Source organism: Panulirus ornatus, chromosome 56, assembly GCF_036320965.1.
Source record: "Panulirus ornatus isolate Po-2019 chromosome 56, ASM3632096v1, whole genome shotgun sequence".
Lineage (NCBI taxonomy): Eukaryota > Metazoa > Arthropoda > Malacostraca > Decapoda > Palinuridae > Panulirus > Panulirus ornatus.
The window spans coordinates 9869545-9896719 of NC_092279.1; the positions used below are offsets into that span (position 1 = coordinate 9869545).

The 27175-nt window shown below is 42.4% G+C and overlaps 1 protein-coding gene across 2 annotated transcripts in view; it reads right to left on the reverse strand.

The window, feature by feature from the left end:
- The window catches only part of LOC139765871 (trehalose transporter 1-like protein), a 60468-nt gene extending 34316 nt beyond the window's left edge, over positions 1-26152 (reverse strand). Inside the window, exons 1-4 of one of the 2 annotated variants that reach the window (XM_071693736.1) lie at positions 26080-26152; positions 23523-23643; positions 23318-23417; positions 15147-15395 (exon numbers count right to left, since the gene is read on the reverse strand). In XM_071693736.1, the coding sequence (XP_071549837.1) occupies positions 15147-15395; positions 23318-23417; positions 23523-23615 (442 nt within the window). In that variant the 5' untranslated portion in view covers positions 23616-23643; positions 26080-26152. Of the gene's footprint in view, positions 1-15146; positions 15396-23317; positions 23418-23522; positions 23644-25653; positions 25677-26079 lie in introns of those variants that run through there. The other variant, XM_071693737.1, reaches the window with a different exon arrangement.
- Positions 26153-27175: the final 1023 nt, after the last annotated feature.

The following is a 27175-nucleotide window of genomic DNA, read 5'->3' on the forward strand; positions in this document are numbered from 1 at the left end:
AGGGCATGAGAACTGGTCCCATGGAAAGGTCCATGGGGTTTGGTTGTGGATAGTGGGCTTTGGTTTAAGCACATTGGACATGACAGCAAGAAATAGGATGTGAGTGAATGAGGCCTTTCTTTGTCTATTCCTGGTGCTACCTCTTTAATTAGGGGAAACCGAACAAGTATGAATAAAAACTATATTTTATATACTACTACTATTATCATACATAATCGCTGCTTTCTGCATCAGCGAGGTAGCACCAGGAAACACATGAAGAAAGGCCCATCCACTCATATACACACATATATACATAAACGCCCATATATGCACATATATATACATACATATAAATATCAACTTATACATACATATACATACACATACACAGAAATATACATATATACACATGTACATATTCATACTTGCATGCCTTCATCCATTTTTGTCACTATCCCGCCCCACAAGAAACAGCATCGCTACCCCTAGCTTCAATGAAGCAGTGCCAGGAAGACAGACAAAAAGGCTACATTTGCTCACACACAGTCTCTAGCTGTCATGTGTAATGCACCAAAACCACAGCTCCCTAACCACATCCAAGCCCCACAGACCTTTCCGTGGTTTTCCCCAGATGCTTCATATGCCCTGGTTCAGTCCACTGACAGCACGTCGACCCCAGTATACGACATTGTTCCAATTCACTCTATTCCTAGCAAGCCTCTCACCCTCCTGTATGTCCAGGCCCTGATCGCTCAAAATCTTTTTCACTCCATCCTTCCACCTCCAATTTAGTCTCCCACTTCTCCTTGTTCCCTCCACCACTGACACAGATATCCTCTTTATCAATCTTTCCTTATTCATTCTCTCCATGTGTCCAAATTATTTCAATACACCCTCTTCTGCTCTCCCAACCAGACTGTTTTAATTTCCACACATCTCTCTTAGCCTTTCATCACTCACTTGATCAAACCACCACACACCACATGTCCTCAAACATTTTGTTTCCAACACATCCACTCTCCTCTGTCCAACCCTATCTATAGCCCATGCCTCACAACCATATAACATTGTTGGAACTAATATTCCTTCAAACATATCAATTTTTGCTCTCTGAGATAATGTTCTTTCTTTAAACACATTCTACATTGCCTCCAGAAATTTTGCACCCTCCCCACCCTATGACTCCCTTCCACTTCCATGGTTCCAGCTGCTGCTAAAGTCCATTCCCAGACATCTAAAACACTTCACTTCCTCCAATTTTCCTCTATTCAAACTTACATCCCATTTAACTTGTCCCTCAACCCTACTGAGCCTAATAACCTTGCTCTTATTCATATTTACTCCCAACTTTCTCCTTTCACACACTCTTCCAAACTTTTGCAGTTTCTCACACAAATCAGCCACTAGAGCTATATCATCGGCAAACAACGAATGACTCTTTCCCAAGCCCTCTCATCTTCAACAGACTTTATACTCGCTCCTCTCTCCACAATTCCTGCATTCCTGGCAGCGGATGGAACCATGGAAGCGGAAGTGGATCATAGGGTGGGGGAGGGGGTGAAAATTCTGGGGGCCTTGAAGAATGTGTGGAAGTCGAGAACATTATCTCGGAAAGCAAAAATGGGTATGTTTGAAGGAATAGTGGTTCCAACAATGTTGTATGGTTGCGAGGCGTGGGCTATGGATAGAGTTGTGCGCAGGAGGATGGATGTGCTGGAAATGAGATGTTTGAGGACAATGTGTGGTGTGAGGTGGTTTGATCGAGTGAGTAACGTAAGGGTAAGAGAGATGTGTGGAAATAAAAAGAGCGTGGTTGAGAGAGCAGAAGAGGGTGTTCTGAAGTGGTTTGGGCACATGGAGAGGATGAGTGAGGAAAGATTGACCAAGAGGATATATGTGTCGGAGGTGGAGGGAGCAAGGAGAAAAGGGAGACCAAATTGGAGGTGGAAAGATGGAGTGAAAAAGATTTTGTGTGATCGGGGCCTGAACATGCAGGAGGGTGAAAGGAGGGCAAGGAATAGAGTGAATTGGAGCGATGTGGTATACCGGGGTTGACGTGCTGTCAGTGGATTGAATCAAGGCATGTGAAGCGTCTGGGGTAAACCATGGAAAGCTGCGTAGGTATGTATATTTGCGTGTGTGGACGTATGTATATACATGTGTATGGGGGGGGGGGGGTTGGGCCATTTCTTTCGTCTGTTTCCTTGCGCTACCTCGCAAACGCGGGAGACAGCGACAAAGTATAAAAAAAAAAAAAAAAAAAATATATATATATATATATATATATATATATATATATATATATATATATATATATATATATATATATAAGTTTGTTGAGTATTCCTGGTAAATTATATGGGAGGGTATTGATTGAGAGGGTGAAGGCATGTACAGAGCATCAGATTGGGGAAGAGCAGTGTGGTTTCAGAAGTGGTAGAGGATGTGTGGATCAGGTGTTTGCTCTGAAGAATGTATGTAAGAAATACTTAGAAAAGCAAATGGATTAGTATGTAGCATTTATGGATCTGGAGAAGGCATATGATAGAGTTGATAGAGATGCTCTGTGGAAGGTATTAAGAATATATGGTGTGGGAGGAAAGTTGTTAGAAGCAGTGAAAAGTTTTTATCGAGGATGTAAGGCATGTGTACGTGTAGGAAGAGAGGAAAGTGATTGGTTCTCAGTGAATGTAGGTTTGCGGCAGGGGTGTGTGATGTCTCCATGGTTGTTTAATTTGTTTATGGATGGGGTTGTTAGGGAGGTAAATGCAAGAGTTTTGGAAAGAGGGGCAAGTATGAAGTCTGTTGGGGATGAGAGAGCTTGGGAAGTGAGTCAGTTGTTGTTCGCTGATGATACAGCGCTGGTGGCTGATTCATGTGAGAAACTGCAGAAGCTGGTGACTGAGTTTGGTAAAGTGTGTGGAAGAAGAAAATTAAGAGTAAATGTGAATAAGAGCAAGGTTATTAGGTACAGTAGGGTTGAGGGTCAAGTCAATTGGGAGGTGAGTTTGAATGGAGAAAAACTGGAGGAAGTGAAGTGTTTTAGATATCTGGGAGTGGATCTGGCAGCGGATGGAACCATGGAAGCGGAAGTGGATCATAGGGTGGGGGAGGGGGCGAAAATTCTGGGGGCCTTGAAGAATGTGTGGAAGTCGAGAACATTATCTCGGAAAGCAAAAATGGGTATGTTTGAAGGAATAGTGGTTCCAACAATGTTGTATGGTTGCGAGGCGTGGTCTATGGATAGAGTTGTGCACAGGAGGATGGATGTGCTGGAAATGAGATGTTTGAGGACAATGTGTGGTGTGAGGTGGTTTGATCGAGTGAGTAACGTAAGGGTAAGAGAGATGTGTGGAAATAAAAAGAGCGTGGTTGAGAGAGCAGAAGAGGGTGTTTTGAAGTGGTTTGGGCACATGGAGAGGATGAGTGAGGAAAGATTGACCATGAGGATATATGTGTCGGAGGTGGAGGGAGCAAGGAGAAGAGGGAGACCAAATTGGAGGTGGAAAGATGGAGTGAAAAAGATTTTGTGTGATCGGGGCCTGAGCATGCAGGAGGGTGAAAGGAGGGCAAGGAATAGAGTGAATTGGAGCGATGTGGTATACCGGGGTTGACGTGCTGTCAGTGGATTGAATCAAGGCATGTGAAGCGTCTGGGGTAAACCATGGAAAGCTGTGTAGGTATGTATATTTGCGTGTGTGGACGTATGTATATACATGTGTATGGGGGGGGGTTGGGCCATTTCTTTCGTCTGTTTCCTTGCGCTACCTCGCAAACGCGGGAGACAGCGACAAAGTATAAAAAAAAAAAAAAAAAAAAAATAATAATAAAAATACTTTGGTTATTGCACTGAAATACGTATTCCACTACATCTGTATACAATTAAATGCAGACACCATTGGGCATGCTTTACCTACACTTCACTTTTGTTTTTCTTCCCATACTTTTACATTTCACATGCCCTGGTTCAGTCCATTGCTAGCTTGTCGACCCCAGTTTACCATATTGTTCCAGTTCACTCTATTCCTTTCAAGCCTCTCACCCTCCTGTATGTTCAGGCCCTGATTGCTCAAAATCGTTTTCACTCCATCCTTCCACCTTTAGGTTGGTCTCCCGCTTTTCCTTGTTTCCTGCACCTCTGACACAGACACACACAGGCACACACACACACACACACACACACACACACACAGTGTGAATTGTGTGCATGGGTATATATGTGTGTGTCTGTGTGTGTATATGTATGTGTGCGTTGAGATGTATAGGTATGTGTATTTGCGTGTGTGGACGTGTATGTATATACGTGTGTATGGGGGTGGGTTGGGTCATTTTCTTTCATCTGTTTCCTTGCGCTACCTTGCAAATGCGGGAGACAGCGACAAAGCAAAATAAATAAATAAATTAATAAATATATATATATATATATATATAGGGGAGAAAGAATACTTCCCACGTATTCCCTGCGTGTCGTAGAAGGCGACTAAAAGGGGAGGGAGCGGGGGGCTGGAAATCCTCCCCTCTCATTTTTTTTAATTTTCCAAAAGAAGGAACAGAGAATTGGGCCAGGTGAGGGTATTCCCTCAAAGGCCCAGGCCTCTGTTCTTAACGCTACCTCGCTAATGCGGGAAATGGCGAATAGTTTGAAAGAAAAGAAAAGAACTTATTTTTTTTTTTTTTTTTTTTTTTTTTTTTTTTATACTTTGTCGCTGTCTCCCGCGTTTGCGAGGTAGCGCAAGGAAACAGACGAAAGAAATGGCCCAACCCCCCCCATACACATGTACATACACACGTCCACACACGCAAATGTACATACCTACACAGCTTTCCATGGTTTACCCCAGACGCTTCACATGCCTTGATTCAATCCACTGACAGCACGTCAACCCCTGTATACCACATCGCTCCAATTCACTCTATTCCTTGCCCTCCTTTCACCCTCCTGCATGTTCAGGCCCCGATCACACAAAATCCTTTTCACTCCATCTTTCCACCTCCAATTTGGTCTCCCTCTTCTCCTCGTTCCCTCCACCTCCGACACATATATCCTCTTGGTCAATCTTTCCTCACTCATTCTCTCCATGTGCCCAAACCATTTCAAAACACCCTCTTCTGCTCTCTCAACCACGCTCTTTTTATTTCCACACATCTCTCTTACCCTTACGTTACTTACTCGATCAAACCACCTCACACCACACATTGTCCTCAAACATCTCATTTCCAGCACATCCATCCTCCTGCGCACAACTCTATCCATAGCCCACGCCTCGCAACCATACAACATTGTTGGAACTACTATTCCTTCAAACATACCCATTTTTGCTTTCCGGGATAATGTTCTCGACTTCCACACATTATTATTATTATCATTATTACTATACTACATTATTACTATATTACTATATTATTACTATACTATACTTTGTATGAAGTCTGTTGGGGATGAGAGAGCTTGGGAAGTGAGTCAGTTGTTGTTCGCTGATGATACAGCGCTGGTGGATGATTCATGTGAGAAACTGCAGAAGCTGGTGACTGAGTTTGGTAAAGTGTGTGGAAGAAGAAAGTTAAGAGTAAATGTGAATAAGAGCAAGGTTATTAGGTACAGTAGGGGTGAGGGTCAAGTCAATTGGGAGGTGAGTTTGAATGGAGAAAAACTGGAGGAAGTGAAGTGTTTTAGATATCTGGGAGTGGATCTGTCAGCGGATGGAACCATGGAAGTGGAAGTGGATCATAGGGTGGGGGAGGGGGCGAAAATTTTGGGAGCCTTGAAAAATGTGTGGAAGTCGAGAACATTATCTCGGAAAGCAAAAATGGGTATGTTTGAAGGAATAGTGGTTCCAACAATGTTGTATGGTTGCGAGGCGTGGGCTATGGATAGAGATGTGCGCAGGAGGATGGATGTGCTGGAAATGAGATGTTTGAGGACAATGTGTGGTGTGAGGTGGTTTGATCGAGTAAGTAACGTAAGGGTAAGAGAGATGTATGGAAATAAAAAGAGCGTGGTTGAGAGAGCAGAAGAGGGTGTTTTGAAATGGTTTGGGCACATGGAGAGAATGAGCGAGGAAAGATTGACCAAGAGGATATATGTGTCGGAGGTGGAGGGAACGAGGAGAAGAGGGAGACCAAATTGGAGGTGGAAAGATGGAGTGAAAAAGATTTTGTGTGATCGGGGCCTGAACATGCAGGAGGGTGAAAGGAGGGCAAGGAATAGAGTGAATTGGAGCGATGTGGTATACAGGGGTTGACGTGCTGTCAGTGGATTGAATCAAGGCATGTGAAGCGTCTGGGGTAAACCATGGAAAGCTGTGTAGGTATGTATATTTGCGTGTGTGGACGTATTGTACATGTGTATGGGGGGGGGGGTTGGGCCATTTCTTTCGTCTGTTTCCTTGCGCTACCTCGCAAACGCGGGAGACAGCGACAAAGTATAAAAAAAGAAAAAAAAAAAAAAAACTTTGTCACTGTCTCCCACGTTAGCAAGGTAGCACAAGGAAATAGATGAAAGAATGGCCCAACCCACCCACATACACATGTATATAAATACACATCCACACATGCACACATACATACCTATACATTTCCAAGGTTGTTTAATTTGTTTATGGATGGGGTTGTTAGGAGGTGAATGCAAGAGTTTTGGATAGACTGGCAAGTATGCAATCTATTGTGGATGAGAGGGCTTGGGAAGTGAGTCAGCTGCTGTTCGCTGATGATACACCTCTGGTGGCTCATTCGGGTGAGAAACTGCAGAAGCTGGTGACTGAGTTTGGTAAAGTGTGTGAAAGAAGAAAGCTGAGAGTAAATGTGGATAAGAGCAAGGTTATTAGGTATAGTAGGGTTGAGGGGCAAGTCAATTGGGAAGTAAGTTTGAATGGAGAAAAACAGGAGGAAGTGAAGTGTTTTAGATGTCTGGGAGTGGATCTAACAGTGGATGGAACCATAGAAGCGAAAGTGAGTCACAGGGTGGGGGAGGGAGTGAAGGTTCTGGTAGCATTGAAGAATGTGTAGAAGGCGAGAACATTATCCTGGAAACCAAAAATGGGTATGTTGGAAGGAATAGTGGTTCCAACAATGTTATACGGTTGCAAGGCATGGGCTATAGATAGGGTTGTGCAGGGGAGGATAGATGTGATGGAAATGAGATGTTTGAGGACAATATGTGCTGTGAGGTGGTTTGATCGAGTAAGTAATGAAAGGGTAAAAGAGATGTGTGGTAATAAAAAAGAGTGTGGTTGAGAGAGCAGAAGAGGGTGTATTGAAATGGTTGGTCACATGGAGAGAATGAGTGAGGAAAGATTGACAAAGAGGACGTATGTGTCAGAGGTGGAAGGAACGAGGAGAAGTGGGAGACCAAATTGGAGGAGGAAGGATGGAGTGAATAAGATTTTGAGTGATTGGGGCCTGGACATGCAAGAGGGTGAAAGGCATGCAAGGAATAAAGTGCATTGGAACGATGTGGTGCACTGGGGTCAACGTGCTGTCAATGGATTGAACCAGGGCATGTGAAGTGTCTGGGGTAAAACCATGGAAAGTTTCATGAGGCCTAGATGTGGAAAGGGAGCTGTGGTTTCGGTGCATTACACATGACTGCTAGAGATTGAGTGTGAACGAATGTGGTCTTTGTTGTCTTTTCCTAGCGCTACCTCGCGTGCATGCGGGGGGAGGGGGTTGCCATTTCATGTGTGGTGGGGTAGCGATGGGAATGGGTGAGGGCAGCAAGTATGAATATGTACATGTGTATATATGTATTTGTCTGTGTATGCATATGTATGGATACATTGAAATGAATAGATATGTATATGTGCATGTGTGGGCGTGTATGTATATATATGTGTATGTGGGTTGGTTGGGCCATTCTTTCCTCTGTTTCCTTGCGCTACCTCACTAACACGGGAGACAGCGACACAGTATAAAAAGTAAATACTGTGTATACCACATCCTTCCAATCCACACTATTCCTTGCATGCCTTTCATCCTCCTGCATGTTCAGGCCCTGATCACTCAAAATCTTTTTCACTCCATCCCTCCACCTCCAATTTGGTCTCCCACTTCTCCTCATTCCCTCCACCTCTGACTCATATATCCTCTTTGTCAATCTTTCCTAACTCATTCTCTCTATGTGACCAAACCATTTCAATACATCTTCTACTCTCTCAACCACACTCTTTTTATTATTACACATCTTTCTTACAATTTCATTACTTACTCGATCAAACCACCTCACACCACATATTGTCCTCAAACATCTCATTTCCAACACATCCATCCTCCTTTGCACAACCCTATCTATAGCCCATGCTTTGCAACCATATAACATTGTTGGAACCACTTTTCCTTCAAACATACACATTTTTGCTTTCCAAGATAATGTTCTCGCCTTCCACACACTTTTCAACGCTCCCAGAACTTTTGCCCCCTCCCCCACCCTGTGACTTATTTCCGCTTCCATGGTTCCATCCGCTGCCAAATCCACTATCAGATATCTAAAACACTTCACTTCCTCCAGTTTTTCTCTATTCAAACTTATCTCCCAACTGACTTGTCCCTCAACCCTACTGTACCTAATAACCATGCTCTTTATTCACATTTACACTCAGCTTTCTTCTTTTACACACTTTACCAAACTCAGTCACCAGCTTCTGCAGTTTCTCACCTAAATCAGCCACCAGCGCTGTATCATCAGCAAACAACAACTGACTCACTTCCCAAGCCCTCTCATCCACAACAGACAGCATGCTTGCCCCTCTCCAAAACTCTTGCATTCACCTCCCTAACAACCCATCCATAAAAAATTAAACCATGGAGACATCACGCATCCTAGCCATAAACCGACATTCACTGGGAACCAATAATAATAATGATAATTTATTCATTTATATATTTTGCTTTGTTGCTGTCTCCCGTGTTTGCGAGGCAGCGCAAGGAAACAGATGAAAGAAATGGCCCAACCCACCCCCATACACATATACATACATACACGTCCACACACGCAAATAAACATACCTATACATCTCAATGTACACATATATATACACACACAGACATATACATATATACACATGTACATAATTCATACTGTCTGCCTTTATTTATTCCCATCGCCACCTCGCCACACATGGAATACAATCCCCCTCCCCCCTCATGTGTGCGAGGTAGCGCTAGGAAAATTCAACAAAGGCCCCATTCGTTCACACTCATTCTCTAGCTATCATGTAATAATGCCCGAAACCACAGCTCCCTTTCCACATCCAGGCCCCACAGAACTTTCCATGGTCTACCCCAGACGCTTCACATGCCCTGAATCAATCCAATGACAGCACGTCGACCCCGGTATACTATATATATATATATATATATATATATATATATATATATATATATATATATATATATTTTTGCCGCTGTCTCCCGCGTTTGCGAGGTAGCGCAAGGAAACAGACGAAAGAAATGTCCCAACCCACCCCCATACACATGTATATACATACGTCCACACACGCAAATATACATACCTACACAGCTTTCCATGGTTTACCCCAGACGCTTCACATGCCCTGATTCAATCCAATGACAGCACGTCAACCCCGGTATACCACATCGATCCAATTCACTCTATTCCTTGCCCTCCTTTCACCCTCCTGCATGTTCAGGCCCCGATCACACAAAATCTTTTTCACTCCATCTTACCACCTCCAATTTGGTCTCCAACTTCTCCTCGTTCCCTCCACCTCCAACACATATATCCTCTTGGTCAATCTTTCCTCACTCATTCTCTCCATCTGCCCAAACCATTTCAAAACACCCTCTTCTGCTCCCTCAACCACGCTCTTTTTATTTCCATACATCTCTCTTACCCTTACGTTACTTACTCGATCAAACCACCTCACACCACACATTGTCCTTAAACATCTCATTTCCAGCACATCCATCCTCCTGCGCACAACTCTATCCATAGCCCACGCCTCGCAACCAAATGGATTTGTATGTAGCATTTATGGATCAGGAGAAGGCATATGATAGAGTTGATAGAGATGCTCTGTGGAAGGTATTAAGAATATATGGTGTGGGAGGCAAGTTGTTAGAAGCAGTGAAAAGTTTTTCTCGAGGATGTAAGGCATGTGTACGTGTAGGAAGAGAGGAAAGTGATTGGTTCTCAGTGAATGTAGGTTTGCGGCAGGGATGTGTGATGTCTCCATGGTTGTTTAATTTGTTTATGGATGGGGTTGTTAGGGAGGTGAATGCAAGAGTTTTGGAAAGAGGGGCAAGTATGAAGTCTGTTGGGGATGAGAGAGCTTGGGAAGTGAGTCAGTTGTTGTTCGCTGATGATACAGCGCTGGTGGCTGATTCATGTGAGAAACTGCAGAAGCTGGTGACTGAGTTTGGTAAAGTGTGTGAAAGAAGAAAGTTAAGAGTAAATGTGAATAAGAGCAAGGTCATTAGGTACATTAGGGTTGAGGGTCAAGTCAATTGGGAGGTGAGTTTGAATGGAGAAAAACTGGAGGAAGTGAAGTGTTTTAGATATCTGGGAGTGGATCTGGCAGCGGATGGAACCAAGGAAGCGGAAGTGGATCATAGGGTGGGGGAGGGGGCGAAAATTCTGGGAGCCTTGAAGAATGTGTGGAAGTCGAGAACATTATCTCGGAAAGCAAAAATGGGTATGTTTGAAGGAATAGTGGTTCCAACAATGTTGTATGGTTGCGAGGCGTGGGCTATGGATAGAGTTGTGCGCAGGAGGATGGATGTGCTGGAAATGAGATGTTTGAGGACAATGTGTGGTGTGAGGTTGTTTGATCGAGTAAGTAACGTAAGGGTAAGAGAGATGTGTGGAAATAAAAAGAGCGTGGTTGAGAGAGCAGAAGAGGGTGTTTTGAAATGGTTCGGGCACATGGAGAGAATGAGCGAGGAAAGATTGACCAAGAGAATATATGTGTCGGAGGTGGAGGGAACGAGAAGAGGGAGACCAAATTGGAGGCGGAAAGATGGAGTGAAAAAGATTTTGTGTGATCGGGGCCTGAGCATGCAGGAGGGTGAAAGGAGGGCAAGGAATAGAGTGAATTGGAGCGATGTGGTATACCGGGGTTGACGTGCTGTCAGTGGATTGAATCAAGGCATGTGAAGCATCTGGGGTAAACCATGGAAAGCTGTGTAGGTATGTATATTTGCGTGTGTGGACGTATGTATATACATGTGTATGGGGGTGGGTTGGGCCATTTCTTTCGTCTGTTTCCTTGCGCTACCTCGCAAACGCGGGAGACAGCGACAAAGCAAAAAAAAAAAAAAATAATAATGGGGGTCTTTGTTGTCTTTTCCTAGCGCTACCTCGTACACGAGGGGGGAGGGGAATGTTATTCCATGTGTGGCGAGGTGGCGATGGGAATGAATAAAGGCAGTGTGAATTGTGTGCATATGTATATATGTATGTGTCTGTGTGTGTATATATATGTGTACAATGAGATGTACGGGTATGTATATTTGCGTGTGTGGACGTGTATGTATACACATGTGTATGGGGGTGGGTTGGGCCATTTCTTTCCTCTGTTTCCTTGCGCTACCTCGCAAACGCGGGAGACAGCGACAAAGCAAAATAAATGAAATATATTTTTTTTTTTTTTTTTTTTTTGCTTTGTCGCTGTCTGCCGCGTTTGCAAGGTAGCGCAAGGAAACAGAGGAAAGAAGTGGCACAACCCACCCCCATACACATGTATATACATACGTCCACACACGCAAATATACATACCTACACAGCCTTCCATGGTTTACCCCAGACGCTTCACATGCCTTGATTCAATCCACTGACAGCACGTCAACACCGGTATACCACATCGCTCCAATTCACTCTATTCCTTGCCCTCCTTACACCCTCCTGCATGTTCAGGCCCCGATCACACAAAATCTTTTTCGCTCCATCTTTCCACCTCCAATTTGGTCTCCCTCTTCTCCTCGTTCCCTCCACCTCCGACACATATATCCTCTTGGTCAATCTTTCCTCACTCATTCTCTCCATGTGCCCAAACCATTTCAAAACACCCTCTTCTGCTCTCTCAACCACGCTCTTTTTATTTCCACACATCTCTCTTACCCTTACGTTACTTACTCGATCAAACCACCTCACACCACACATTGTCCTCAAACATCTCATTTCCAGCACATCCATCCTCCTGCGCACAACTCTATCCATAGCCCACGCCTCGCAACCATACAACATTGTTGGAACCACTATTCCTTCAAACATACCCATTTTTGCTTTCCGAGATAATGTTCTCGACTTCCACACATTCTTCAAGGCTCCCAGAATTTTCGCCCCCTCCCCCACCCTATGATCCACTTTCGCTTCCATGGTTCCATCCGCTGCCAGATCCACTCCCAGATATCTAAAACACTTCACTTCCTCCAGTTTTTCTCCATTCAAACTCACCTCCCAATAGACTTGACCCTCAACCCTACTGTACCTGATAACCTTGCTCTTATTCACATTTACTCTTAACTTTCTTCTTTCACACACTTTACCAAACTCAGTCACCAGCTTCTGCAGTTTCTCACATGAATCAGCCACCAGCGCTGTATCATCAGCGAACAACAACTGACTCACTTCCCAAGCTCTCTCATCCCCAACAGACTTCATACTTGCCCCTCTTTCCAAAACTCTTGCATTCACCTCCCTAACAACCCCATCCATAAACAAATTAAACAACCATGGAGACATCACACACCCCTGCCGCAAACCTACATTCACTGAGAACCAATCACTTTCCTCTCTTCCTACACGTACACATGCCTTACATCCTCGATAAAAACTTTTCACTGCTTCTAACAACTTGCCTCCCATACCATATATTCTTAATACCTTCCACAGAGCATCTCTATCAACTCTATCATATGCCTTCTCCAGATCCATAAATGCTACATACAAATCCATTTGCTTTTCTAAGTATTTCTCACATACATTCTTCAAAGCAAACACCTGATCCACACATCCTCTACCACTTCTGAAACCACACTGCTCTTCCCCAATCTGATGCTCTGTACATGCTTTCACCCTCTCAATCAATACCCTCCCATATAATTTACCAGGAATACTCAACAAACTTATACCTCTGTAATTTGAGCACTCACTCTTTTCCCCTTTGCCTTTGTACAATGGCACTATGCACGCATTCCGGCAATCCTCAGGCACCTCACCATGAGTCATACATACATTAAATAACCTTACCAACCAGTCAACAATACAGTCACCCCCTTTTTTAATAAATTCCACTGCAATACCATCCAAACCCGCTGCCTTGCCGGCTTTCATCTTCCGCAAAGCTTTTACTACCTCTTCTCTGTTTACCAAATCATTTTCCCTAACCCTCTCACTTTGCACACCACCTCGACCAAAACACCCTATATCTGCCACTCTATCATTAAACACATTCAACAAACCTTCAAAATACTCACTCCATCTCCTTCTCACATCACCACTACTTGTTATCACCTCCCCATTTGCGCCCTTCACTGAAGTTCCCATTTGGTCCCTTGTCTTACGCACTTTATTTACCTCCTTCCAGAACATCTTTTTATTCTCCCTAAAATTTAATGATACTCTCTCATCCCAACTCTCATTTGCCCTTTTTTTCACCTCTTGCACCTTTCTCTTGACCTCCTGTCTCTTTCTTTTATACGTCTCCTACTCAATTTCATTTTTTCCCTGCAAAAATCGTCCAAATGCCTCTCTCTTCTCTTTCACTAATACTCTTACTTCTTCCTCCCACCACTCACTACCCTTTCTAATCAACCCACCTCCCACTCTTCTCATGCCACAAGCATCTTTTGCGCAATCCATCACTGATTCCCTAAATACATCCCATTCCTCCCCCACTCCCCTTACTTCCATTGTTCTCACCTTTTTCCATTCTGTACTCAGTCTCTCCTGGTACTTCCTCACACAAGTCTCCTTCCCAAGCTCACTTACTCTCACCACCCTCTTCACCCCAACATTCACTCTTCTTTTCTGGAAACCCATACAAATCTTCACCTTAGCCTCCACAAGATAATGATCAGACATCCCTCCAGTTGCACCTCTCAGCACATTAACATCCAAAAGTCTCTCTTTCGCGCGCCTGTCAATTAACACGTAATCCAATAACGCTCTCTGGCCATCTCTCCTACTTACATAAGTATACTTATGTATATCTCGCTTTTTAAACCAGGTATTCCCAATCATCAGTCCTTTTTCAGCACATAAATCTACAAGCTCTTCACCATTTCCATTTACAACACTGAACACCCCATGTATACCAATTATTCCCTCAACTGCCACATTACTCACCTTTGCATTCAAATCACCCAACACTATAAATGAATAAATAAATAAATAATAATAATGATAATATATATACCCTAGCCTCAGCCAGGTACCCATTTTATTGACCAACCCCTATAAGGGTGAATGAACAGCTGGGTTAGCTGTGGACCTACTGCTATAGCCAGGATTAGAACCTATGTGGTTGCCCCTGGGAAGCCTGTGAATGGGTTATGGTCAGGAATGCTAACTGCTCCACCTAGGGAGTCATGGGGCAATAATGAAAGAATGAGAAATGGTAATGAGAGGTGGAATGATGAAATAAAGTTGCCAGTGAGAGACAAAAAGAAAGATGAAGGAAGGGAAGGTGTGTGAGTGCAGGTGACTGGGAGATATACAAGAGAAAGCAGGAGAAAGTCAAGGAAGATACAAGGGCTAAAAAATAGGGCAAATGAGTTAGGGTGAGTATCAGCAAAATTCAGGGAAAATAAGATCTTTGGGATGAAATAGTGTGAGAAAAACAAATGAACACATGAGAACTTTGGTGAAGGGGACATATAGGAAGTGGTAACAGGTAGGGATGAGGTGAAGAGGAGATGGAAAGAGCACTTTTGGGGGTTTGCTGAATCTATGATGGTAGGGTGGCAGATGTAAGGGGCTGTGCTTTCAATGGATTGTACATGACTACTCAAGAATGGATGAGAGTGAATGTACACTTTCTTCATCTGTTTCTAGCACAACATTACTAATTAGGGAATTGACAGACAAGTATGAAAGAAAGAAAAGATATATGTATAGTCTCTTACACACGACATTTTTATTACACAGCTGGTACCAGTTACTTACGAATGATAAAAAAAAGACTAACAAAGAAAGCAAATGCACATACCTATGAGAAGCCAGCCAACAATATAGGGTAATACTGAGGCTAGCATGGTGCCCCGTCTACCCAGAATGTTGAGAGACACACCACCGACAGGACCTCCTAAAAGTGCTCCCAGATTCATTGAGGATGAGAACCACATATTTTCAGTTGTGGTTAAGTGCAGTGATCCATCAGTTGAGTTGGCTAGCAACTGTGCCCCAGCAGGTGATGAATACCCTAAAACAGTTCCCACAGCCAGAGCACCCACGGTGGCTGATGGTGCAGTATTAGTATTAGTGTACATAATATCACATTTTCCTACGCAAAAATCTATCACTGCCTTCAGTAACCTGTTGAGGGCCTCTGTAATTTTTTCATGGATATTTCAAATGAAAAAAGGTTAATGTGATTATTAGCTTACTTTCTCTAGATTAAATACACTTTCCATACTAGTTTCTTAACTGACAACCTCTGCATATTCAAAATTTCACCTTCCTATTGATCTACCTTTCTCTTTTCGTACATATCATCACCTACTTTCTGGGCAAAATACCGAATGAACAATCTTCCCCAAACACAAAATCATAAGCCATCTCCATGCATGCTAGGGCTAAAAGACCAACTACAGTAGTAACATAAAGAATGTAAGAGAACTCTGCATGACATCTCAGCTATTCTTTAATTAAACAGCTATCAAATGCCTCCCATCAGAAGAAATAAAAACAGATATATCATATCCATTCTCAATAAATATCCTAGTTTCCCCATTTCTCAAAATCTAGTAAAAAAAAAGTCTGTGCATGTTTTTCTCCTATATCTCTGCATGCTTCTCTATGCCAACACTTCTCAAACACTACATATTCTCTTGTTTTTAACTTTTACCTCACATTCCATTTTCTTTTTCCTTATTGATTTCTCTTTTGAGGTAGTAAATTTAGGATTCAGAAACAGGGTGCATTCTTCAGGAATCCAGGGAGGGTCTTTTGTAAGCCCCAAGAAAACAGAGAAATATTGTTTCTATTTCACAAAATGCTGCTATACATATTTTTCAAATAAAAATGATTTTTGCACATGATAATCCCAGAGAACAATCAGTAAAACAATTACTAAAATAATACTTACCAAACAACTCTATCAATTAGCTAAATCAAATCTTTTCCCACTTGATATGTAGTCCATTTTCAGGGGAAGCCCTAATAAATGTAAATCATCCACCAAAAAATGAAATCATCAGTATGAAATTTTTAGTATCTTTCCTATATCAAACGGAGATATATTTTTCTGAATCTGGCAATAAACTTCCTTGAAAACCCTATATACTAGATAAAAATGATTTAAATGAAAAGCAGGAAAATATGAAAAACTATTTTACCATAAAAGGTACATAATTTACTCACATAGGATTATAAACAGCTAAAATCATCATTCATCATACAAATTTAACTAGAATACCAATTAGCTTTATATATTATCATTAACTTACATAAAAAGTGGAGGATCAAAGAAAAAAGACAATCATCTTGCAAAACACTGAAGCTGCTATTTTGCCATGATTTCTATCTTTATAAAAATGGTGAGCAGCTTACTCCATAACCAGTGATCTATATCAGCATAATAGTGCTGTCGCTTGATTGAACCAGGGCATGTGAAGCGTCTGGGGTAAACCATGGAAAGTTTTGTGGGGCCTAGGTGTGGAAAGGGAGCTGTGATTTTGGTGCATTACACATGACAGGTAGAGACTGAGTGTGAAAGAATTTGGCCTTTGTTGTCTTTTCCTAGCGGGGTGGCAACGGGAATGGATGAAGGCAGCAAGTGTGAATATGTACATGCGTATATATGTATATGTCTGTGTATGTATATCCCTGGGGATAGGGGAGAAAGAATACTTCCCACTTCCCACGCATTCCTCGCGTGTCGTAGAAGGCGACTAGAGGGGACGGGAGCGGGGGGCCAGAAATCCTCCCCTCCTTATATTTTTAACTTTCTAAAATGGGAAACAGAAGAAGGAGTCACACAGGGAGTGCTCATCCTCCTCGAAGGCTCAGACTGGGGTGTCTAAATGTGTGTGGATGTAACCAAGATGTGAAAAAAGGAGAGATAGGTAGTATGTTTGAGAAAAGGAACCTGAATGTTTTGGCTCTGAGTGAAACGAAGCTCAAGGGTAAAGGGGAAGAGTGGTTGGAAATGTTTTGGGAGTAAAGTCAGGGGTTAGTGAGAGGACAAGAGCAAGGGAAGGAGTAGCACAACTCCTGAAACAGGAGTTGTGGGAGTATGTGATAGAATGTAAGAAAGTAAATTCTCGATTAATATGGGTAAAACTGAAAGTTGATGGAGAGAGATGGGTGATTATTGGTGCATATGCACCTGGGCATGAGAAGAAAGATCATGAGAGGCAAGTGTTTTGGGAGCAGCTGAATGAGTGTGTTAGTGGTTTTGATGCACAAGACCGGGTTATAGTGATGGGTGATTTGAATGCAAAGGTTAGTAATGTGGCAGTTGAGGGAATAATTGGTATACATGGGGTGTTCAGTGTTGTAAATGGAAATGGTGAAGAGCTTGTAGATTTATGTGCTGAAAAAGGACTGGTGATTGGGAATACCTGGTTTAAAAAGCGAGATATACATAAGTATACGTATGTAAGTAGGAGAGATGGCCAGAGAGCATTATTGGATTATGTGTTAATTGACAGGCGCGCGAAAGAGAGACTTTTGGATGTTAATGTGCTGAGAGGTGCAACTGGAGGGATGTCTGATCATTATCTTGTGGAGGGTAAGGTGAAGATTTGTGGGGGTTCTCAGAAAAGAAGAGTGAATGTTGGGGTGAAGGGGGTGGTGAGAGTAAGTGAGCTTGGGAAGGAGACTTGTGTGAGGAAGTACAAGGAGAGACTGAGCACAGAGTGGAAAAAGGTGAGAACAATGGAAGTAAGGGGAGTGGGGGAGGAATGGGATGTATTTAGGGAATCAGTGATGGATTGCGCAAAAGATGCTTGTGGCATGAGAAGAGTGGGAGGTGAGTTGATTAGAAAGGGTAGTGAGTGGTGGGATGAAAAAGTAAGATTATTAGTGAAAGAGAAGAGAGAGGCATTTAGATGATTTTTGCAGGGAAAAAATGCAATTGAGTGGGAGATGTATAAAAGAAAGAGACAGGAGGTCAAGAGAAAGGTGCAAGAGGTGAAAAAGAGGGCAAATGAGAGTTGGGGTGAGAGAGTATCATTAAATTTTAGGGAGAATAAAAAGATGTTCTGGAAGGAGGTAAATAAAGTGCGTAAGACAAGGGACCAAATGGGAACTTCAGTGAAGGGCGCAAATGGGGAGGTGATAACAAGTAGTGGTGATGTGAGAAGGAGATGGAGTGAGTATTTTGAAGGTTTGTTGAATGTGTTTGATGATAGAGTGGCAGATATAGGGTGTTTTGGTCGAGGTGGTGTGCAAAGTGAGATGGTTAGGGAAAATGATTTGGTAAACAGAGAAGAGGTAGTAAAAGCTTTGCGGAAGATGAAAGCCGGCAAGGCAGCAGGTTTGGATGGTATTGCAGTGGAATTTATTAAAAAAGGGGGTGACTGTATTGTTGACTGGTTGGTAAGGTTATTTAATGTATGTATGACTCACGGTGAGGTGCCTGAGGATTGGCGGAATGCGTGCATAGTGCCATTGTACAAAGGCAAAGGGGATAAGAGTGTGTGCTCAAATTACAGAGGTATAAGTTTGTTGAGTATTACTGGTAAATTATATGGGAAGGTATTGATTGAGAGGGTGAAGGCATGTACATAGCATCAGATTGGGGAAGAGCAGTGTGGTTTCAGAAGTGGTAGAGGATGTGTGGATCAGGTGTTTGCTTTGAAGAATGTATGTGAGAAATACTTAGAAAAGCAAATGGATTTGTATGTAGCATTTATGGATCTGGAGAAGGCATATGATAGAGTTGATAGAGATGCTCTGTGAAAGGTATTAAGAATATATGGTGTGGGAGGCAAGTTGTTAGAAGCAGTGAAAAGTTTTTATCGAGGATGTAAGGCTAAGGCATGTGTACATGTAGGAAGAGAGGAAAGTGATTGGTTCTCAGTGAATGTAGGTTTGCGGCAGGGGTGTGTGATGTCTCCTTGGTTGTTTAATTTGTTTATGGATGGGGTTGTTAGGGAGGTAAATGCAAGAGTTTTGGAAAGCAGGGCAAGTATGCAGTCTGTTGTGGATGAGAGAGCTTGGGAAGTGAGTCAGTTGTTGTTCGCTGATGATACAGCGCTGGTGGCTGATTCATGTGAGAAACTGCAGAGGCTGGTGACTGAGTTTGGTAAAGTGTGTGAAAGAAGAAAGTTGAGAGTAAATGTGAATAAGAGCAAGGTTATTAGGTACAGTAGGGGTGAGGGTCAAGTCAATTGGGAGGTGAGTTTGAATGGAGAAAAACTGGAGGAAGTGAAGTGTTTTAGATATCTGGGAGTGGATCTGTCAGCGGATGGAACCATGGAAGCGGAAGTGGATCATAGGGTGGGGGAGGGGGCGAAAATTTTGGGAGCCTTGAAAAATGTGTGGAAGTCGAGAACACTATCTCGGAAAGCAAAAATGGGTATGTTTGAGGGAATAGTGGTTCCAACAATGTTGTATGGTTGCGAGGCGTGGGCTATGGATAGAGATGTGCGCAGGAGGATGGATGTGCTGGAAATGAGATGTTTGAGGACAATGTGTGGTGTGAGGTGGTTTGATCGAGTAAGTAACGTAAGGGTAAGAGAGATGTGTGGAAATAAAAAGAGCGTGGTTGAGAGAGCAGAAGAGGGTGTTTTGAAATGGTTTGGGCACATGGAGAGAATGAGTGAGGAGAGATTGACCAAGAGGATATATGTGTCGGAGGTGGAGGGAACGAGGAGAAGAGGGAGACCAAATTGGAGGTGGAAAGATGGAGTGAAAAAGATTTTGTGTGATCGGGGCCTGAACATGCAGGAGGGTGAAAGGAGGGCAAGAAATAGAGTGAATTGGAGTCATGTGGTATACAGGGGTTGACGTGCTGTCAGTGGATTGAAGCAAGGCATGTGAAGCGTCTGGGGTAAACCATGGAAAGCTGTGTAGGTATGTATATTTGCGTGTGTGGACGTGTGTATGTACATGTGTATGGGGGGGGGGGGCTGGGCCATTTCTTTCGTCTGTTTCCTTGCGCTACCTCGCAAACGCGGGAGACAGCGACAAAGTATAAAAAAAAAAAAAAAAAAAAAATATATACATTAAAATGTATAGGTATGTATTTGTCCGTGTGCTGATGAGTATGTATTTACATGTATATGTGGGTGGGTTGGGCCTTTCTTTCATCTGTTTCCTTGCACTACCTCGCTAAAACAGGAGACAGCAACAAAGTATAATAAATATAAATAAATAAATTTTCTTTTATGTTAGCTGAGGCAGCATGGGCAATGAGGCCCTAATCAAGGCCATCCCATTAATGCTATATACAGCTGAGTGAGTGTGCTAGCAGTTTTGGTACACAGGACTGGGTATTAGTGAAGGTGATGTGAATGTGAAGGTGAGTAAATTGGCATTTGAGGATATGATTGGTATGCATGGGGTATTCAGTGTTGTGAATGGAAATGGTGAAGAGCTTGTGTTTGTGTGCTGAAAAAGGACTGGAGATTGGGAATAACTGGTTTAAAAAGAGACATCTAATTATCATACTTTGTCGCTATCTCCAACATTAGTGAGGTAGCGCAAGGAAACAGAGGAAAGAATGGCCCAACCCACCCCCATACGCATGTATATACATACACGTCCACACACGCATATATACATACCTATACATTTTAACATATACTTATATATATACATACAATGTGAATAAGAGCAAGGTTATTAGGTACAGTAGGGTTGAGGGTCAAGTCAATTGGGAGGTGAGTTTGAATGGAGAAAAACTGGAGGAAGTGAAGTGTTTTAGATATCTGGGAGTGGATCTGGCAGCGGATGGAAACATGGAAGCGGAAGTGGATCATAGGGTGGGGGAGGGGGCGAAAATTCTGGGAGCCTTGAAGAATGTGTGGAAGTCGAGAACATTATCTCGGAAAGCAAAAATGGGTATGTCTGAAGGAATAGTGGTTCCAACAACGTTGTATGGTTACAAGGCGTGGACTATGGATAGAGTTGTGCGCAGGAGGATGGATGTGCTGGAAATGAGATGTTTGAGGACAATGTGTGGTGTGAGGTGGTTTGATCGAGTAAGTAACGTAAGGGTAAGAGAGATGTGTGGAAATAAAAAGAGCATGGTTGAGAGAGCAGAAGAGGGTGTTTTGAAATGGTTTGGGCACATGGAGAGAATGAGTGAGGAAAGATTGACCAAGAGGATATATGTGTCGGAGGTGGAGGGAACGAGGAGAAGAGGGAGACCAAATTGGAGGTGGAAAGATGGAGTGAAAAAGATTTTGTGTGATCAGGGCCTGAACATGCAGGAGGGTGAAAGGAGGGCAAGGAATAGAGTGAATTGGAGCGATGTGGTATACCGGGGTTGACGTGCTGTCAGTGGATTGAATCAAGGCATGTGAAGCTTCTGGGGTAAACCATGGAAAGCTGTGTAGGTATGTATATTTGCGTGTGTGGACGTATGTATATACATGTGTATGGGGGTGGGTTGGGCCATTTCTTTTGTCTGTTTCCTTGCGCTACCTCGCAAACGCGAGAGACAGCGGCAAAAAAAAAAAAAAAAAAAAAAATATACATACACAGACATATGCATATATATACATGCACATAATTCATACTTGCTGCCTTTATTCATTCCCGTCGCCACCCTGCCACACATGAAATAGCATCGCCCCTCCCCCACAAGGAAGCGCTAGGAAACGACAAAAGGCCACATTCGTTCACACTCAGTCTCTAGCTGTCATGTGTAATGCACCAAAACCATAGCTCCTAAAAAAAAGAAAAAAAAAAAATATACATGAATATACATATGTGAGTAGGAAAGATGGTCAAAGGGCATTATTAGATTACGTATTAACTGATAAGCGTGTAAAAGGGATACTTTTGGATGTAAATGTGCTGAGAGAGGCAGCTGGTGAGATGTGTGATCACTGTCTTGTGGAGGTGAAGGTCATAATTTGTAGAGGTTTTCGAAAAAGAAGAGAGAATGTCAGGGAGAGGAGAGTGGTGAGAGTGAGTGAGCTTGGAAAGGAGACCCTTGTGAGAAAATACCAGGAGAGATTGAGTGTACAATGGCAAAAGGTAAGAGCAAATGAAGTGAGGGGAGTGGTAGGAATGGGATGTATTCAGGGAAGTAGTGATGGCATAAGCATGAGATGCATGTGCATAAAAAAGGTGGGATTGGGAAAATCAGAAAGGGTAGTGAATGGTGGGACGAAGAAGTAAAGTTGTTGGTGAAAGAGAAAAGAGAGGCGTCTGGATGATAAGTGACTCACTTCCTAGGTCCTCTCATCCTCAACAGACTGCATACTCGCCCCTCTCTCCAAAACTCCTGCATTTACCTCCCTAACCGACCAATCCATAAACAAATTAAACTATAGGAACATCACACACCTCTGCCATAGACTGACCTTCACTGGGAACCAATCACTCTCCTCTTTTCCTACTCATTCACATGCCTTACACTCTCGATGAAGGCTTCTCACTGCTTCTAGGTGCAAATACAAATGATTTGAACTAAGGGTTGAAATGTTTACTGGTACTTCATCTTAAGAGTAACATTAGCATATCTGAGTCACATTTCAAAATTCTAGGCCACACAGAACCTTGTAAGCATGAATTTCTCATCAAAAACTTGTTCAACTTTGGAGGCTGAAACTCTTCCAGATTGTTGGGACAACATGAATGCTCCTTAGTTAATTTCCATCTCTCTGCACCAAGTCTTCAATCAGGGAACAGAAATTACACTACAAATACTGAAAGGGAATATGAGAACAATAGTTCAACAAGCTAACCAGAGGCTATGATTTGCCAGAGAGAATTCCAGGTGGCCTAAAGCCATGTGAGGCAGCCTGTTATCTGCTAAATCTTTCACTTAAAATCACTGGAACATAACAGAGTGAAAAAATTGATAATAAACCCAGGTAATCAACATAACATATCAAAATAATATACTAATCATGCTGTTATACTGTATTTGGGTAGCAAATAACTTCTGTCTCTCTTAAAAGGATACTAATTTTCAAGCTAATCTACTGTTCATCACATAAGCAATCACTCACAAACAAAACTGGTCATATGGCTCACCTGAGGCAGCAGTGAGGTACTGGGTGGTCAGGGCCACTGAGCTACCCTCCACAAGTGAAGACGTTGACCTACTGTCTTCCATGCTGCCTCCCAACCTAGTCTGAGAAACCAGAAGAGCTCTTATGAGACAAATTCCAATCATAGCACAAATATGGAGTCAGCCCAATTACAATTCTTTTACCATCTTATTACCAAGTGTACTCACCTGTGGATGTTGTGCAACTGTGTTAATCAGTGGCTGCTCCAATTCTTCTCCTCCCCATGGACTCCATTCCCCTTCACTTTCAGTATTACTCATGAGTGTTATCACAGGTTTATCTGCTAATCTGTAAACACAATATGTATATGATTAAAGGAATCAGCAGCCCCTTTATCTACAGCACCTATTATTTCATTACTTCTGATATCAACATGTTCAGGACATCAGCAGAATTCTATATCCTTATGCCTTAAATGGATTCTTACAATCTAATTCTGAACTTTCTGAACACTGGAATGCTCTGAAACATATCTGAAACATTCTGTTCTTGGCTTGGGGAACACTTGTTTTTAGTACTGGAACAGACTAAATTTCTTAAATGGGAACGCTCTGAAACATAAGTGTTCTTTGGGTTGGAGAACACCTTTTTCAGAACTAGAATAGACTAAATTTCTTTTAGGGAGACTTCTAAATCAATCTCAGTGCAGCTTGATTACAATATAGTTCTACAATAAATAAAGATGGTTCTCTTGATAGTTTTGCTGGGTAATTTCTCTTTTGATAACTATGGCAAAGCCGATACTTTTATTCGTCAGGTTTATTGGTGTTATGTTTAATGTGGGTAGAAGGATTTATAACAAGAGGTTATTGAAGAGTGAGCATGGATAGATTTTATATTTGAACTAGGAGATTAGTGTTTGCTACAGAGTGGTTTGTGTGGGAGTTTAATGTTGTTGCAAAAAATTAAGTGCTGAGCATGCCAAGGCGGGACTGTACTGGGAGGATCTTCATTTCATTATGGCGGTGAGTATTAGCAGTTGCTAGGCAGCCTATGACTGTTCTCCATTTTGTGTCGTTTGCAGCTTATTTCATTAGCTTTAAGAAAGTTAAAGACCAAGTAGATGAGACATAGATTAAATTGTTGCAGAAGAGTAGTTTGAATAGGATGCAGAGGGACTTCTTTTCTTGTACAAATCTGATGCCAGTTCCTGTTCTGAGCAGATTTACTTTGTCTTGCTTTTATGGTGATGTTATGGGTTTGAGAAGTGAATATGATGCCTAATATGCTTCTTATTTTGCTAAGTGGAGGAGACTGTCCATTCAAGGCAACTGGAGGGTATAAGCTGGGTTCATGACTGTTTGGGCTAAAAGAGTGATTGAAGACTTCTCTGGTGATGCAGACATTCTGTTATTTAGAGACATTGTTCCAAATGTGTAATGGACTGCTGCATGTTTGATGTCGCTACTTGTTGTCAGGGTGTTGTGATGTGATTACAATTAATTTTTTTTTTTTTTTTTTTTTATACTTTGTCGCTGTCTCCCGCGTTTGCGAGGTAGCGCAAGGAAACAGACGAAAGAAATGGCCCAACCCCCCCCCCCCATACACATGTACATACACACGTCCACACACGCAAATATACATACCTACACAGCTTTCCATGGTTTACCCCAGACGCTTCACATGCCTTGCTTCAATCCACTGACAGCACGTCAACCCCTGTATACCACATGACTCCAATTCACTCTATTTCTTGCCCTCCTTTCACCCTCCTGCATGTTCAGGCCCCGATCACACAAAATCTTTTTCACTCCATCTTTCCACCTCCAATTTGGTCTCCCTCTTCTCCTCGTTCCCTCCACCTCCGACACATATATCCTCTTGGTCAATCTCTCCTCACTCATTCTCTCCATGTGCCCAAACCATTTCAAAACACCCTCTTCTGCTCTCTCAACCACGCTCTTTTTATTTCCACACATCTCTCTTACCCTTACGTTACTTACTCGATCAAACCACCTCACACCACACATTGTCCTCAAACATCTCATTTCCAGCACATCCATCCTCCTGCGCACATCTCTATCCATAGCCCACGCCTCGCAACCATACAACATTGTTGGAACCACTATTCCCTCAAACATACCCATTTTTGCTTTCCGAGATAGTGTTCTCGACTTCCACACATTTTTCAAGGCTCCCAAAATTTTCGCCCCCTCCCCCACCCTATGATCCACTTCCGCTTCCATGGTTCCATCCGCTGACAGATCCACTCCCAGATATCTAAAACACTTCACTTCCTCCAGTTTTTCTCCATTCAAATACCCCATAGGCGGGAGGGAAAGAAATCTATCCCTGTACCTCCTGAGTATTGTAGAACAGAAGGAGCTACGCTGGGAGTGCTCATCCTCCTCGAAGGCTCAGGTGGGGTATCTAAATGTGTGTGAATGTAGCCAAGATGAGAAGCGAGGAGAGATTGGTAGTATGTTCAAAAAAAGAAACCTGGATGTTTTGGTTCTAAGTGAACAACATAAATATTATCTAAGTGGCAACCCTAAACTTTGTATCATCAGGATACATCTAAATCACATTGAATTCTACATGCATGGAAATGGCCCGATAAGTAATCCTTTTGGGTCATCTAAATTTACCAAATGTAACAGATACTAAAACTACCAATGATTTTAGGCTAAGATTATACAAAACCAATAACAAAATTCATACAAAGATTTTGAACCAAACCTTTGCCCAGTAACCAAAAAGTATCAATGTAATACAAATAAAAACCTTTACTGAAGCCGTTTTATTGTGATAGTATATGCAACACGACAGCGATAAACAAATGGCCGCGTTCCATTCTGAGTGCTTTATTCAGATACAAATATATAAAGTGAACTCATACATTTCTTTTAGAAAGTTCGCCATAATTATCTGAAGTCAGTCTTGTAAGTTTTATTGGTTTTGTCAACCTCCTTGCAGTGATTACTTATGTACTGAAGCGAAGAGAAAATCATTTACAAGTACTTTGAATCCCCAATTTGAATTTTTTTTCGTAATGCGCTCTCTTTTTATCTCCTCAACAGGGGCGTAATCCAGTGTGTGAGTTGAGGGTTGTGTTCTTTCTCTCCCCCTTCCTTAAGCCATACGTTATATCTGATATGAATGATGAATAGGCGTAAGAATATAATTATGGAGAAATTCTTACTAATATAAAAGATTGGATGGAAACATAGAGTAAATTTTGAAAAATGAAAAATATAATAGGTTTCGCTGAAAAAATACACTTTTCAACGTTACATCTTCTAGATTTAAATTGAGAGATGGTATGATCAATAGTGCTGTCAGGTATTTAGAAATGCATTAAACTGGTTGTTAAAGTTTGGAGATAATGTGTATTGTACATTGTTAGTCAAGCCTCTAAGTGTAATGCCAGCAACCATCGGTAATAATGTACGTAATGTAGGCACCTACCTAAACGTAAAGTGGGTGAGGTCCTGAACAATAAATGAATTTTAAAAAGTTGTCCCACAATGCTTGCACAATTGTTTAACCCCTTCTAGTCCATCTGAAGGATAGGGGACAGGGGAGAAAGAATGCTTCCCACGTATTCCCCGCGTGTCGTAGAAGGCAACTAAAGAGGCTGAGTGGTGGGGCTGGAAACCCTCCCTTTCTTGAATTTCAGTTTCTAAAAGGGGAAACAGAGGAAGGAATCAAGCAGGGAGTGCTCATCCTCCTCGAAATCTCAGACTGGGGTGTCTGAATGTCTGTTGATGTAACCAAGATGAGAAGAAAGGAGAGATAGGTAATATGTTTGAGGAAAGAAACCTGGATGTTCTGGCTCTGAGGGAAGCGAAACTCTAGGGTAAAGGGGAAGAATGGCTTG